General features: G+C 35.3%; 1 protein-coding gene across 1 annotated transcript in view; it reads right to left on the bottom strand.

Moving 5' to 3' along the window:
• Nucleotides 1–15,619, bottom strand: part of SKAP1 (src kinase associated phosphoprotein 1) — a 276,955-nt gene that overhangs the window by 187,712 nt on the left and 73,624 nt on the right. The window contains exon 4 of the mRNA XM_019924939.3: nt 11,393–11,509. Within this exon, the coding sequence (XP_019780498.1) occupies nt 11,393–11,509 (117 nt within the window). The remainder of the gene's footprint in view (nt 1–11,392; nt 11,510–15,619) is intronic.

Here is a 15,619-nt window from a genome sequence, read left to right as displayed (position 1 = left end):
CAATACTAAAAATTAATAAATAGCTGAGAATAAAATTTTATTCATACGTCTTAAGGGAGAAGCACATAAAGTGAACTAATTTCCCTATTTGAAAAAAAATAACCAATATCATCTCTTCAAGCGGGGGAGAAAAAAGATAATCAGTCAAAACTACCAGTTTCCTATTTAATATTTAAATCATTATGCTATTCTCACTTATTTCACCTGTGACCAACCCTTTTTCATTTTGTCCTGCTATGTCTATGGCATTCTTCTCTTGTACTTCCTCAATTAGCATAATATTAAATATTTTCTTCTAAAAAATTTAATATTTACAAAGCATGGTCTCAAATTTATTTCTAAGTTCTCAGAACTGCTAAATAGGACCCCATGTTTTTCATTAGACTGTGGCTTGAGCATAAAGGCAGCCTACCTTAACCATTACTCAAGTTTTTCGAGTAGCTTTAAAAAAAAACTACTGAGGGGCAGTGTCTAATTTTAATCTTTTCACCTCCTGGATTGCCATGTAAGGTATATTAATAGCAACTCTTCACTGGTTCTTGTCTGTAGACCAACTATGCCAAGGCAGAACAGAAGTGTTACTTTTAGTGGCCTCCTAGAAAAACAAACATAATTTTGTGCTACATGTAGAAATTTTTTCCATAGGCAATACGCATGAACTCATTTGCATACCAGTTCAGTCTTCCCTTCATCTGTTTGCTATTTACTAGACATTTATATATATCTGAAATTCATGGAAGGCATGTTACAATAATAAATTACAAAGCTGGTAAAATTAATTTGTTATAGGAGATATAGGATATCTGTTAGAAATGCTAACAATATCCATTTTTAATGGCAAAGAAAAAAATACCTGTAAATTTGGTTTAAAATTCATATTCAAGCCTCCCTCATTTACCTATTTAGGAATATAAACCCCTCAAGATTATGGTTTTATTTGTCCTCCTCCTGACTTGTGTAATAAGAATATACTGAAATGATAGTTGTAAGAAAGTAATATCTTTTAGGTTTTAGGGCCTTAATAAAAGAACAGTATCTTCTCAGATCTGAGTGTGAGTTATGTTCTTGGATATATATATATATGTATGTATATAATTTTTATATTTAATAGTATATAATTTTTAAATTCTTGGATTCATTCCATATGCTCCCATGTTGAGAACTTATGTATCTTAGCCTTGGAAGTCAACTACAACAAAACAATCCAGAAAAGCTCAAAAGTTGTATTTTCTTTTACCACAAGAGGGTATATAATATGTATGTATATATGTATGTATGTATATAATTTTTATATTTAATAGTATATAATTTTTAAATTCTTGGATTCATTCCATATGCTCCCATGTTGAGAACTTATGTATCTTAGCCTTGGAAGTCAACTACAACAAAACAATCCAGAAAAGCTCAAAAGTTGCATTTTCTTTTACCACAAGAGGGGGCTAGAGAATTCTAATCTCTTCTAAGGTCTATAAAACCCTTTTAACTGCTACTTTATAGACATTCAATTACAACAGGCCATAATACATTAAGGCATTAAAATACACATATATCCCAACATATGCCAAAGCAAGCACTACACTGGCATGCCCACCAGATGATCACCAACACCAACATCAAATAAACACTTAGGCATCTTCCAAGTGGTTTATATGAGATTTTACACTTTAGTGGTTCCCTCCCCAAAAGGCAGCTTTTTTGGTTAGGTGATGCCCTGGGAATGGAAAATATCAAGGAATGTGATAAAATGCCCCAAAATTGGAGAGTATTACAGGGGCAAAGTGAAGTAAGGATTAAGGGAACTGAAATTTATGTAGTTTGGAAAAGTGAAGACTCTGGGGATGAATGTTCACAGTCTTTAAGTACCTTCTAAAGGTAACAATATAAATGAATTAGGGGAATTATTCAGTCTCGGAAGATGGTACAGAAAAGAGCAACGGCCTGAAACTAAGGAAGGAAAAGTTTAGGTTAGACATGAAGAATAAATTAGTAATAATAGTTGGGTGGGAAATATGTCCTGCAAAGGAAGAATACAGAGCATAATGGCTATATTTGATAATTAATTAAATGAGATATTAGTAAGAATGATGTGAATTCATCAGAAGGGCTAGATTAGATAACTCAAGTGATTTTTTTCCCTAAACTGTGACAATCTCTAGGCCCAACTATGTTCTTGGGCATTCATAAATGTCTTACAATGATGATAATGGTCATTTGTAGAAAGGAGCACTCATGATCCCAGTTAACCCTATGCTTTTTTTTTTTTTTTTTGCGGTACGCGGGCCTCTCACTGTTGTGGCCTCTCCCATTGCGGAGCACAGGTTCCGGACGCGCAGGCTCAGTGGCCATGGCTCACGGGCCCAGCCGCTCCGCGGCACGTGGGATCCTCCCAGACTGGGGCACGAACCCGTGTCCCCTGCATTGGCAGGCGGACTCTCAATCACCGCGCCACCAGGGAAGCCCCAACGCTATGCTTTTTTGATTAAAACAAAATCTGGAGTATTATTATGAAATAACATAATTACAAAATTAACTATGACAATGATGTTTATTTCTTAGAGCATTCCATTAAAATATACCATACCATATAAGCTATATCCTAACAGCTCATAGAAATGGGTCTGCAAATAATTGGCTAAAGGCTTCTGTAAGTGAAAACTTTCCATGAAGGAACAACTCCCCTATAAATCCCAATTTTACAAGCCAGAGAAACCACTTTGTATAATCTTTCTTTCCCACTAGGCTAATGTATCTGGGTTAAAGCTACTTAGGACCTAACATAAAAAAGACTGTCACTCAAAGTCAGAAAGTCAGTGTAGACCATAAGTGTAATTATAGCTTGTGAATTCAACAATCTTCCCCTAGTAGACAATAATATTCTAGATTAACAGGTTTCAGCATTGTTTTAAACAGCATTACTAACATTTAGTTTTTACTTGAAAAGTCAGAGTTCTATGATAAAGCAAAAGAATTTATGGCTAGTAGAAAAACAAAGATCACCAAAGCATGAAGAAATGGCTAAAAATATATATATTTATATATATATAAAGCATAATATATATTAAGTATAAATTTATACTTACATAAATTAAGTATATGTATCTATATACTTGGCCTGAAAGTTTTATGCTTAAACAAAATTCCTTCACATTTAAATGAATATTAAACTTTGAGATAAAAATGGTCAGTGGCTTTGGGGCTTGAAGAAGGATGGTCTGCCTCTGACTCATTTATATATCAATCAGATAAATATACTACATTAGCAACCAAAACACTGTATATCATTTTACCACCACTGTAATGACCACACTAACAACTTCAGTAATCATATTCTAGGACTTTCATATTACCATTACACTCACTGACTAGTTTAGAATTTGGAGAGAAACAAAGAATACTTGAGGCAATATGAAAAAGCTTAATCTCATCAGCCAAATCACTCACTTAAAAATCAGCTATTTGCATTTAAAGATGGCCACTGTTACTTCACTACTAATTATAGTGGAAGCTCAAAAACTGTTTGACCTTTCAAAGAATGGACTTTTGCTCATATTCCCAGTCTGGAAAAGATTTCTAAAAACACTTTGGCTACAGCACAGGCCAAATCTTATCTTGACTTTCTTCCAAACCACTGCAAGTCCAACCAGTTTTTTTTTTTCTGAAAACTCTGTCCCTGAAAATCAGCCCTTGTGATTATGTACCATATACTTTATAGTGGGGGTGTCTAGTCTTCTCTCTTCAGCTAGATTATTTGCTCACTAAGGAAAGGAATCACATCTTATTTCTTTTTGTATCCCCCGCACAGCCTCTAAACTCATGATTGAATAAAGGTATTCAATATAGGTATTCAATAACTAACTCTTCATTGGCAGTATATTAAAATCTATAACATGGACAAAAAGGCCAAAAAAGATAATGAATTAGTTCTGTGTCAATTCAAAAACTAATTGTATGCTGTTCACAGTTATAATTGTTAGCTTTATGGAGCCCTCTGAAATTCTTTATAAAATATAGTGCTTCCAAATCATCCTGGGAAGAAGATAAGAACATACATAGGCCAGAGAGACACACATGTCTGAAGGACTTAACTGAAACTTGTGAGAAATAGCTTAAGGCCCATAGTCAGGCAAAGCTATTTGGGTCTGCACTGAAAAGCATGCTGAGATCATGCAGGGGAGGGAAGGTACATAGGATGGGTCAGGGGAGGCCACAGCCAGGTCTTGGTTTCTGTACTGGTTCTGTCTTGCTGACCATAAGACCAGGCACTCAGCCTTTTTAAAAATGTAGTTTCCTCTTTGGTAAAACAGAGATTAGATCAGGTGATTACCAAGTCTCTTCCATCTCTAAAATGCCATGGTTTTAATGTTAAAACGTGGGTTAAATTTGCAAGGAGTTTTTCCTAGTGAAAGAAGCATTATGTAAGATATCCAGCCATCAACACATGTGAGAGTGCTTTACTGAGCACTGGACAGAACATTAGAGTTTAAACACGCACCAACAGCCCAACATGCTGGGCTGAAGAATGAAAAATGGGTAGTTCATAGACAGATAATTGTTATTGTTTTCTTATTCTTCACAAAACATGTATAATCCTTGGTAATCATTTGTTTAAGTTATATAAATTACTGTCAACTTTGATACCTAGTTTGTCATCTTCATCTGTGATTTATACCAGACTATATAAACGACATGATGTCTTAGATCTAATAAGACATTTATCTTCATGAAGGAGGCCACTGCAATCCTGAGTGACAGCTTACTTACCCTTATCACAGTTAACTCACCATTGAGTCCTTAATTTCTCCCAATGATCTGAAATCTGATGGACTCACCTGGAGCCAACAGAATCTTGTTCAGAAATCTACCATGCTCATGAAAGTATGTGTTTTACAGTAGGAATTTGTTCTTTGGCCCTCAAAACACAGACATGGAAATCAGTTTTGTGTTCCACAGTGTGTACTCTAAACACATGGATATAACTTCTGTTAGGGGTGACAGGAGTCATGTGCCTTTATTAAAGAAAAATATACCTGCACGCAACAAAGATGAAAGCAAGTGTCTGAAGAATAAAAAGAAAATGAGATAAATGCATGTTTGAATGTATGTATGTTTATTTACATAATCATATATGGAGAGGGACTATCTGAGTCACTTTCATTATCTCCATATAACAGAATAAAAAGGAATTAACAACTCTAAATATGTTCATATAGTTTGTGTAATTTAAGAAAAATACACACGAAGAAAGTAATGGGCTTGACCCTGTCAGTGAGAAGGAAGCAAATGGCTTGCTGTTTTTAAGCCATTAACTCTTTCAACCTACCAGGGTACCCATGACTGAGCCTGCAATAGGTTTTTAACATTCCAAGTAAAGCAGCCATAAAACACACGCATTTTCCTCCAAAGCTGTCAGCAGCATTCAGCCTATGGTTTACCTGATCAGAGAGGTCACTTACTACTAATCACTGCACCATTAATTCACATACCTCTGTAAACATTGTAAGAAGTACAGTTTATTTATTCTGTGAAACAATATAATTTATACAGTAAAATCAGGCCTTATACACAACTCATAGCAATGGGGTCTCAAACTGGCTTGTGAACAAACATTTTTTATCCTCATTGAATATAAAGTCTATCAGGGGTGCTATGAGTAGACTTAGATGGCAGCACTAGCTTAATGAGCAGAAGTTCTAGGGATAGGATTTCAGCTCAATAAGAGGAAACCTTTTAAAATAATTAGACCTCTTTATAAGTATCTAAAACATGACCTTGCGAATGTAAAACAAAACAGGGAAAAAATGGATAAATCTACAACTATAATTGGAAATTTTAACACAAGCTTTCCAGCAGATAAAAGGAAAGCTAGGATACAAAAGATCTGAAGAACATTATTTACAAGTATAGAAATAGTTAAGAGTGTATTCAATGAATGCTTCAGAATGCACATAGCACATAAGCACAAACTATTACTAGGCGACAAAAGAAGCCTCAATAAAGTCTAAAGAATATAAATAGTATATATTATGTTTTTAGGCTCTTACATAATAAAATTAGAAAAATGAAAATAAAAAAAGCAGATTAAGAAATCCCTAGAAACTAAAACAAAACAAATCAAAACAAAAACCAGGAAGAAACACACGAAAACGCTTCTGAATAACACATAGGTTAAAAAGGGTATCAAAAGAAATTACAAAATACTTAGAATGGAATCATGAATTATAATGAAATTAGTACATATCAAATTTTGCACGATGCAGTTAAAGCAGTTTTTAGAGGATAATTACCTTTGAACACATTTATTTTTAAATAACATTATATTCGGTGAAATAAAAGCAATAAGAGAATGATACATAAAGCCCATAAGAGTGGGTGTTTCAGAAGTCAAACAACCAGCTAATCAGAGGTCTTCAAAAAGCAGCAGCTTTGGAATGTACTGGAATCCTACCCCCACCCACTACCTCCCATAGATTAGGCATGTCATCCTTGCCAATTCATTTAATTTCTTTATCTGTAAAATGGGGATAACAGTTCCTTCCTCTCTGAGCTGGTTTGAGAATTAAATGAGATAATCCACGAAAAGCACTTAGTACAGCATAGTAAGTGCTCAATAAATTGTTACTGTTACTAGATGACCATCATCTTTTCCAGCTCTCAGACTCTAAGATCCTAATTTTGGTACAAAGAAACTTAAGACAAGTATCAATTCCAGCCACAAAAATCTAATCAATAAATTAAACTTTCATTTTAATTTCACAATAATAAAAGTTTTGTTTAAAATATATTCTTCTTTCCCTCAGAGAAGATATTAAAATAATTTCTTATTCCTGTTTTTATTATTATAGAAATAAAACACACAACGATCAACAAAAGCTAGTCTGTTATTCATAATATTAAATCCAAAACTGACTTCTATTTCAGAACCAAGTTGAAAGCAGAGAAATGTTTTTAAAAAGTGCTAAAAATAAAGCCATAAAAAACTGATTCTCTTTATTTTCAAAATATTCTATGTTTCTTAATGTATCTTTCAGAAAAGGCACAGAGTTGAAAATGGCAACTACTGGTACATTAACAGGTCTAAAATTTCTTTTAAATCAAGTAGCATTTAATAAATTGGTCAATAAAGGCTCTTCACTTATCACAAGTCTTTACTTTTCCAATTCTATTTTTTATTTTGCTGGAGAATAAGAACGTTTTCTAATCTTTAAATATCCCGATGTAAAAATAAATTATAAAAACGTTCTTTCTCACTTCTTCCCAGACATATCTGCCCAATATCATTCATTACCTTTTCTTTAATTAGAATGTAATAATACATGATACATAATATAATATTATAGATTTTAGGTTTCTTCCCTTATAAAATAATTTTATTTTTTCCTTTTCTTCGAGAAGGAGTTACTATACCCTTTTATAGAACAATCATTTTCCCTAACCCATCTTTAAAAAATGTATGTACATGGGGGTTCTTCTTAATACTAATGAAATAACTTTATAGACACATTAAAATGTATTGTACATTTTGGACGATGAAAGCAATCAGATCTTGAGCTTCATAGTTAGCTGGCTTTTGTATAGTTATTGTACTGAATGTTTCATACTAAATTTTTTTCCTCCAATATGGTAGAAACAATGCCTTCCTAAGTCTATAAATCTAAATATTATTACTTGTTAGCAAGTTTTCACTCCTAATGATGGGGTTATGCTCTTATTTGTAGGTGTCTCTCCATAGGCTATAGCCTGACATTCTCAGACTGACAGCACTTCCTAAGGAAGTGGAGAAGGAATTGTGATTAGGTAGCAACATGCTCTCATTTTTATGCATGGTTTAGCCTGTAACCTTGGTTTTTATTTTATGCAGTGCACCTGGCCAGGTTTCTATATTCTTCTAGAGCTCTTTGTAGTTTTCACAAAAGCGTGACCCAAACACGACATGTACCATGGTTACTGCTTCTCATCACTGGAGTTATGGGCAAATGGGTCAGACTGTGTGTCCTTGCATTGCTGTTCGTTTAGGACACTGCTCTGGCTAGAGGTAGAAAGCAACAAAGCTGAAATATTTTAACAGTGGCCTTTCATTTTTATAATAAAAATAAAAATTCCAAAAGTCTAAAATAATGTCACCACAAAGAAAATTTTAGAAAAATCTTTTCTTCCTAAAGGATCACCCTAGCTGTCTCATCAGCAAGTGAAGACACTGACTTTATATTTGTCCATTTGTCAACTTGTTAATAGTGTGTTTTCCCAATGAGACGGACAGCTCCATGAGGGCAGGGACTGTGTTTGACTTTTTACTGCCTATTTCACTAACAGCTTAGCACAGTGCCTTGCTATTACCTTATACTCTCTAAATAAGTATTTGTTAAAATAATGAATAAATAGCATATCAAGTATTACTGTTCTCCATAATGGTGCAAACTAGTTAAATAGGATATAAAGTTTACTTAAAATTTTAACATCTTTATAAGCTTCTCTTTAATTTCACAGGAAATGTACATATCTTTATTTTTCAGGGGAAGGAAACAAACATCTATTGTGCCTATTATGCATCAGGCACTGTGCTAGATTCAATGCTTTGCAGCAACTCATATTTAAACATTATCTCATCATCCTACAGTCAAATTTTTAACACAATCAAGTCTATTCCTACCTCTACCATTGACAGTGTCACTTTGGGAATTCTGTTAACTTGTATGCACAGAACTGAAAATAAAAATCTATTAAGCAAAATTTTACTATTTTTAATACTATTGGGGAACTATTATGGAACAAAGTTTCCACTATGGAATTTTCCAGGTAATAGGTTTACCTCTTTCAACACTAATTACTTTCTTTAATTTCAACTATTTTTAATGAAAATATTTTAAACATACTACGTGTATCTATACAGTCTTAACCAAAATATCTGGAATATGAATACATCTTTTTTTTTTTTTTTGGTACGCGGGCCTCTCCCGTTGTGGAGCACAGGCTCTGGACGCGCAGGCTCAGCGGCCATGGCTCACGGGCCCAGCTGCTACATGGCATGTGGGATCTTCCCAGACTGGGGCACGAACCCATGTCCCCTGCATCGGCAGGTGGACTCTCAACCACTGCGCCACCAGGGAAGCCCCCATCTTTTTTGATAACTCAGATAAGGATAGTGGTAAGGATAGCAGAGTGGTTATGAGCAGAGGTTCTAGAACAAGACTGTGTAGACATAAATCCTGGTAACACTACTTACTAGCTATTCGATCTTAGATAAGTTAACTTCCCTAGGTCTCAGTTTCCTTATCTGTAAATTGAGGATAATTCTAATACCTACCTCTTAGGGCTGTTCTGAGGATTAAATGATGATAAATGCAAAGTACTTAGAACACAAATGCAAGGTATATAGTAAGTGCTCAATAAAGGCTAGCTAAAAGTTTTACCTTATTAAGGTACTGAGCTCTTAGGGGAGAGTTCGGGCCATTTCTCTCTCTGGTACAATATGGCCCCAGGCTACTATGTTTTAGCTCTTATATAAATTTTGTGGGAATTCCCTGGTGGTCCAGTGGTTGGAACTCCACACTTTCACTGTTGAGGGCACAGGTTCGATCCCTGGTTGGGAAACTAAGATCTCACAAGCCATGCAGTACAGCCAAAAAAAAAAAAAAAAGTTTTATTTATAGATTTTGTTTTCTGTAACAAATTTTAATTGTTTTCGTGTTTCTTTCCTCAATGTTATTTGTTAATTGATGCCTTTACAGTACTTTTTCTTCTAATTGGATGCTTCACTCTACTGTGTGGGCTGAGAAATCAAAACACTGTAATGGTTAGACATTTGTAAGAAGAGGAATCCCCAGTGAGGGCCTCAGAGGCTTTTCCAGGAGTAAGGTACATAAATGTTAACCTGGGACTCAGGAACATCTATTTTCTATTTTCTATTTTCTGGCTTACTTATTGTGTTCTCAGCTGTGTTTGGGAAAGTTGGAAATACCAAATAAGTGACCTATGCATTAATGAGGTACTATTGTTCTAATTCTGTCAAGCATTAGATTGATCAAAAACAAATGAAAGGTTGATTTTTTTAAAATGTTTTGCACTGTTAGTTTTCTATAATTATTAATCAGCTACCAATGTAATTATTAAGCTTTCAATCCAAACAATGTTTTTACCTGAACCAATATACAGATCTCACATTAAGGCCCAATTTCTAAAACTTGGGTACTACTAATTGTGCTAGTACACAGAGCTCAAGCAAAATACACTGTCTCTGTGTGACTGAATCCATAGCCCTCATTTGGTGGTTATCAATTCAGTGAAAGGGAGAAAATATGAATCACTGAAAGGGCCAAATGAAATAAGAATTAGTGATAAATTAGAAAGAGAAGGGAAGGTAGGGATTACGAACACTTGGAAAATGCCAAAGTCGGAGGGAAATTTGGAAGAAAAATAAACAGAAAGATCACAGACTAATAAAGAAAAATAAGGAATAATTTACCAACTTTACTCCCAATCCCTAAGTGAATAATAAGCTTTCAATTTAATATTCAGTTTAGTGGCATTTCTACCTCCCCCCCACCCACACTGCAAAGGCACAAGAGAGACTTTGATAAGATAAGTGTGTATCAGTGATGATCAAACTTTCTGGTCAAGCGGCCAAATGCCAGAAGAGGCACTGTGAACCTCCCCCCCCCCCCCCCCCCCCCGCCCCCGGAATAGCTGAGCCTGAGCCAGAAACTGGCAGCCACCACGCCAAAACTTTTATATTCATGTATCTTAAAAATTCATATATATTTTCATTCCACTCTGTTACATAGCAATGTGTTTCTAATATAATGTTTATAAGGGTTGAATTATTTAACTCTTCCCATTCCCAAATCTTCAAATAAAATTGATGCTCCAGGAAGATTTGCATTACGGTTCTTGTGGCTTTCCCTTCCCCTTGAGCAACACCAATATGGTCAGAGGTATGTGAAAGCATGGGTAAAAATGATATCTTATTATAATATGATAAGCTCAAGGGTCTCAAATAATCCACAATACATCAATAAACTAATAATCATTAAATGAAAGCTCTAATTCTCATGAAACTCAGTGAAGCTAAAAAATCTGAAAGAATGGTAAAATGGGCTCTGCAATCTTAAAATGCCCTCTTAGCTTTTCAGCTACAGTTCTTATAGAAAGATCAATAATGATGTCTTCCCGCTCCAATATGGAATTAGTGTTTCCCTAAGTACATTAACTTCAGAACTATTGAATTACTAGGAGGATCAGCACCATAATGAAACAAATAATTGTTCTTTGCGAACTAGTGTTTACCAACACAGAGAACCTTCTGAAGGCTGCTGGATTGAAAATGACCAAAGGCAAAGACCCCAGGACAAAAAGCATAAAAGTATGGTTATCCTAAAGCCAGAAAGATGACACTCACCCTCATCCTGATAATCTGACAAAAACGGTGCATCTGATGTGAGAGAAGGGCCATGAGTTCCACTGTGATTATCATCGGAGCTGTCCTGTCCAAGGTAATTTTCAGCTTGGTCTCCCCCTGAGGGACAAAAAAAGAAAAAAGGTCGTACTTTTGACATCTTTATAAAAGTCTTTGTAGATTCCTTCTGGTATTCACCAAAAAATATGTATATTTTACTTGATGGACGTGGCCACTATCCATTAACACAGGAGAAACATAAATAAATTCAAGAACCAACCTACCTGGATGGGAAATTTTCCATTCGGCTAACTAACTAGAACTTAGAAACTGTTAGCTTAAAATGAGGAGAACTTTTGCCACAGAAAGAAACTTCTCCATCACACTTAAAATGAAAACATAGCTATATAAATATCCCATTAATTACAACCTTTACCCTGAATGCCTCTATTTCCAAATGAAATAGAATAAATTACATAAAGGGTTAAACTTCTATACATAATATAATGTAGCAAGGTCAATATTCTTTCCTTTTTTGAAAAATAAGAGAAGTAAAATTAGAAGCTGCACTATTCCAATTTCAATCGCTACTTGTTTTGCAATCTTAAGGAAGTTCTCTTTACAATTCTCGTTTACAGCCTATGCAACCAAGCTCTTAGGAATTCTAAAAGCCCTATGAAGGTAATATTTGTTCTGTAAAATGGCTTCGATGAAAGGCAATATATATACAATACCGAGTTATGCAATTAAAACAATGCTAATCTCTTTTGGGTGTTTTCAACATACACTGGATTATATTTTGTAGAAGTGGCCCATGCTATTGTGATACTTTAAAAGGTTTAAAGGAAGATGTTAGCTCATTCAGAAACCAGAAGAACAGGCTATGCACTGCAAATGGCTTTCCTTAAAATCCCCCAAACAGAGGTACAGTCTGCTGATAAAAGGACACCAACAGCTGCTCAGTTCATTTCACAAACTTGAAAAGAGGATTTTCAACTGAATTTAATATTATCTCAGATACTAATTTCCAAAGGAAATCGCCAGTGCTAATCTCAGTAAACACTGTAGAGTTTTGGCCCTGGATTTCAACTAGGGAGCAGTGAAACCAAACAACAACCTACATAGAATCTGAATTGCCTCACTTTAAAGGTTTATTTCCTACAATTAAACTAGAAGGATAGGGAGTATATAAAATGATTAAAAGCGAATCACGGTAGCCTTCTCTTTCCATAAATTAGATGATCATATCTAGACTCTTCTACATACGCTCAATGGTAGGTAGATGTCCATAACTGAGTTGAACACCTGCAGATATAGGACTTTAAAAATAAACCATGGAGTTTATTGTGGACAATAAAAGTAAAATTAAAAAAACAAACAACCTCACACAACAGTCACTGGTTGGAACCAAAAGAAATGCTCTCTACTTTACTAGGTTACTTGATCAAGACACAAAGCTTATAGTTCTGCTGAAGTACCACTGGGAAATTTCTATTATAAGCAGAAAAATTCTCAAATACTGAACGGAGGGTTAACATACTCAAATTTCTTTTTTAAACATCTTTATTGGAGTATAATTGCTTCACAATGGTGTGTTAGTTTCTGCTGTATGACGAAGTGAATCAGCTATACGTATACATATATCCCCATATCCCCTCCCTCTTGCGTCTCCCTCCCACCCTCCCTATCCCACTTAACACCACTGCAAATCTACTGAAATTATTTTATCAAGACAATCTAAATGGACTGCCTGGCAGGTAACCCAAAAGTGAGCTGTGAGGTTAAAGGAATTTAAAATTTCTAAGCCAAACCAAAATCCATTAAAAAAAGTAGTAGTTTGGGTTGCCAAGCAAAATTAAACACTTGTAGGATATACTGAGTATTATTTATCAGCTATCACTTTAGACTCAAAGTTTTCTGCATGCTTCAAAAATTTGACAAATTTACTCTTACATATTTTAGCAGTCCAGGCTTTTTTTTTTTTTTTAAGCAAATAAGGAGGGGCTTTGTTTTATTTCGTGTTTTTTTTTTTTTTGCGGTACACGGGCCTCTCACTGTTGTGGCCTCTCCCGTTGTGGAGCACAGGCTCCGGACGCGCAGGCTCAGCGGCCATGGCTCACGGGCCCAGCCGCTCCGTGGCATGTGGGATCTTCCCGGACCGGGGCACGAACCCGTGTCCCCTGCACCGGCAGGCGGACTCTCAACCACTGCGCCACCAGGGAAGCCCTGTTGTTGTTTTTAATGAACTTTTAAATTTTCAAATAGTTTTAGATTTATTATAAGTATTGCAAAGACAGTACAAAGAGTTCCTATATACTGTTCAACCAGTTTTCCCAATGTTAGCTTCTTACATAACTAGTGTATACTTGTCAAAACCAAGAAATTAGCATTGGTACATTGCTATTAACTAAACTACAGACTTTACTTGGATTTCACCAGTTTTTCTACTAATTTCCTTTTTCTGTCCCAGGATCCAATCCAGTTACATTTAGGGCTTCCATTTTTAAAGTCTTATCCAAAATACCTGCCATCTGATTTACTAACATCAGATGGAAAAGTCACTTCCATGTGATTCCTATGGTATCTAAATATAGTTACCCAAGGTGGGCTTTTAACAGCTACCTCTGTGCTAAATGCAAGACCATGACTCCATAAAGCATACGACAAAGGTATCCAACTCAATGCAGCATAAACAGAGCCTAGGTCAGTACTAAAAATGGTTGCAAAGGGGGAAACATTTAAAAATATGTTTTACATCCAAGTGTAATTAGTTCTCGGTGATGGAAATGTTGCTATAAGTGTTTTCAGTGTCTTATCAAGTGGCCCAACTCCCTTGGGCACACACAGAAAAAAAGCCTGTGACACTGTATAAATAGACACTCCCGTGTAATTAAAATGATTACAGCTACTCAAGATGCATGGGTGAAAAATTTTATGGAAGAACCAGCAATTACTGTGGTCATTTTGGATTTGTTGAAGTTTAGAACATCATTTTTCCTTAAAACATAATCTCAAGTGATCTCTGGTTTCATCTACGGATCTTATAATCGCAGTTCCAAGTGGCCAAAACCATAGTGCAGTGGGATCAGACATAAATGATCACAAAATATAGTGACAGACATTTCCACTCAGCAGCTCTACAATTAGGGCTTAGAATTCCATCTGCTCTGAGTGGCTTTCTCACAAGCAAGACCCCTTGCCACTAGAGACACACTTTCCCATTGCAACTTGCTCAGAATCAATATATTTCTATCCAGATATATATACTAACACACAATATCTCCATTAATCACATCCACTACCTCCAGTCCCTTCCTTTTGTATTTCTAAACAAGATCTGGGGGAACTATATCAAGGGTTCACCTGCTATTAGCTGGTCGTTTGCTGCTCTATCCTAAGTGTCATAAGAATTGGGTACTAGATACACCCCTTAGTATATTCAGTGGCAGATTCTCCATTGAATATCATGCTGAGGGGCCTACAAGGAGGATGATTTCTCTATTGTTCTTTCCTTAGAGTCAAACTCAATTTCATTCATGCTGATAAGAGTGATAAGTTGGGAATTTCTGAGGGTTGGAGCAGAAAGATAAAGCAGCTTTGTGTCAGGTGTAAGGTAATTATTTGCTAGGGTTTCTGTGCTATTTGTTTTTATTCTGTGTTTTCATTAACAGCTAATGAGTTTTCTCCCTTAATTCTGAAACAATAGCTTAGCCACTAGAAGTTGGCTTTTTCTGTCATGGATTCAACCAGCTGCTGCTGCTTCATAAACTTTATGGAGAAGTGGATTAAACTGCTAAAAACTTTCATTTCCTAATTCAATTCCGAACAAAACAGGGGGGAAAATGAACCATGATGATGTTCCCCTTGTAACTATTTTGACTCAGAGCAAACCCATCTGATTCTGAACTTGCAGGTACTATTTAGGGACAAAAACAGGTCATAATGATGATTTTACTTAGAAATGAGAAAAAAATGAAAAAAAGACAGAAAGCAGTTTAAGCATACAAAATAAGAATAACAAATAGATAAAACATATAAATATATGTTTGCTTATTCAATTTGTAAAGGATCAATGTGGTTTTTTGTTAGTATGAAGTCATCAACACTTTTCTTCTAATTAATTATAAGCTATATTGTAAACACTTTATTCACATCTGCAACCAACTGTTTACATGGCATGGCTGAAAATTTTCTAGGGTTTGCTATTACTTCACCAAGTTATCTTTGGAT

Source organism: Tursiops truncatus, chromosome 20, assembly GCF_011762595.2.
Source record: "Tursiops truncatus isolate mTurTru1 chromosome 20, mTurTru1.mat.Y, whole genome shotgun sequence".
Lineage (NCBI taxonomy): Eukaryota > Metazoa > Chordata > Mammalia > Artiodactyla > Delphinidae > Tursiops > Tursiops truncatus.
This window is presented reverse-complemented; position numbering and strand designations above follow the sequence as displayed.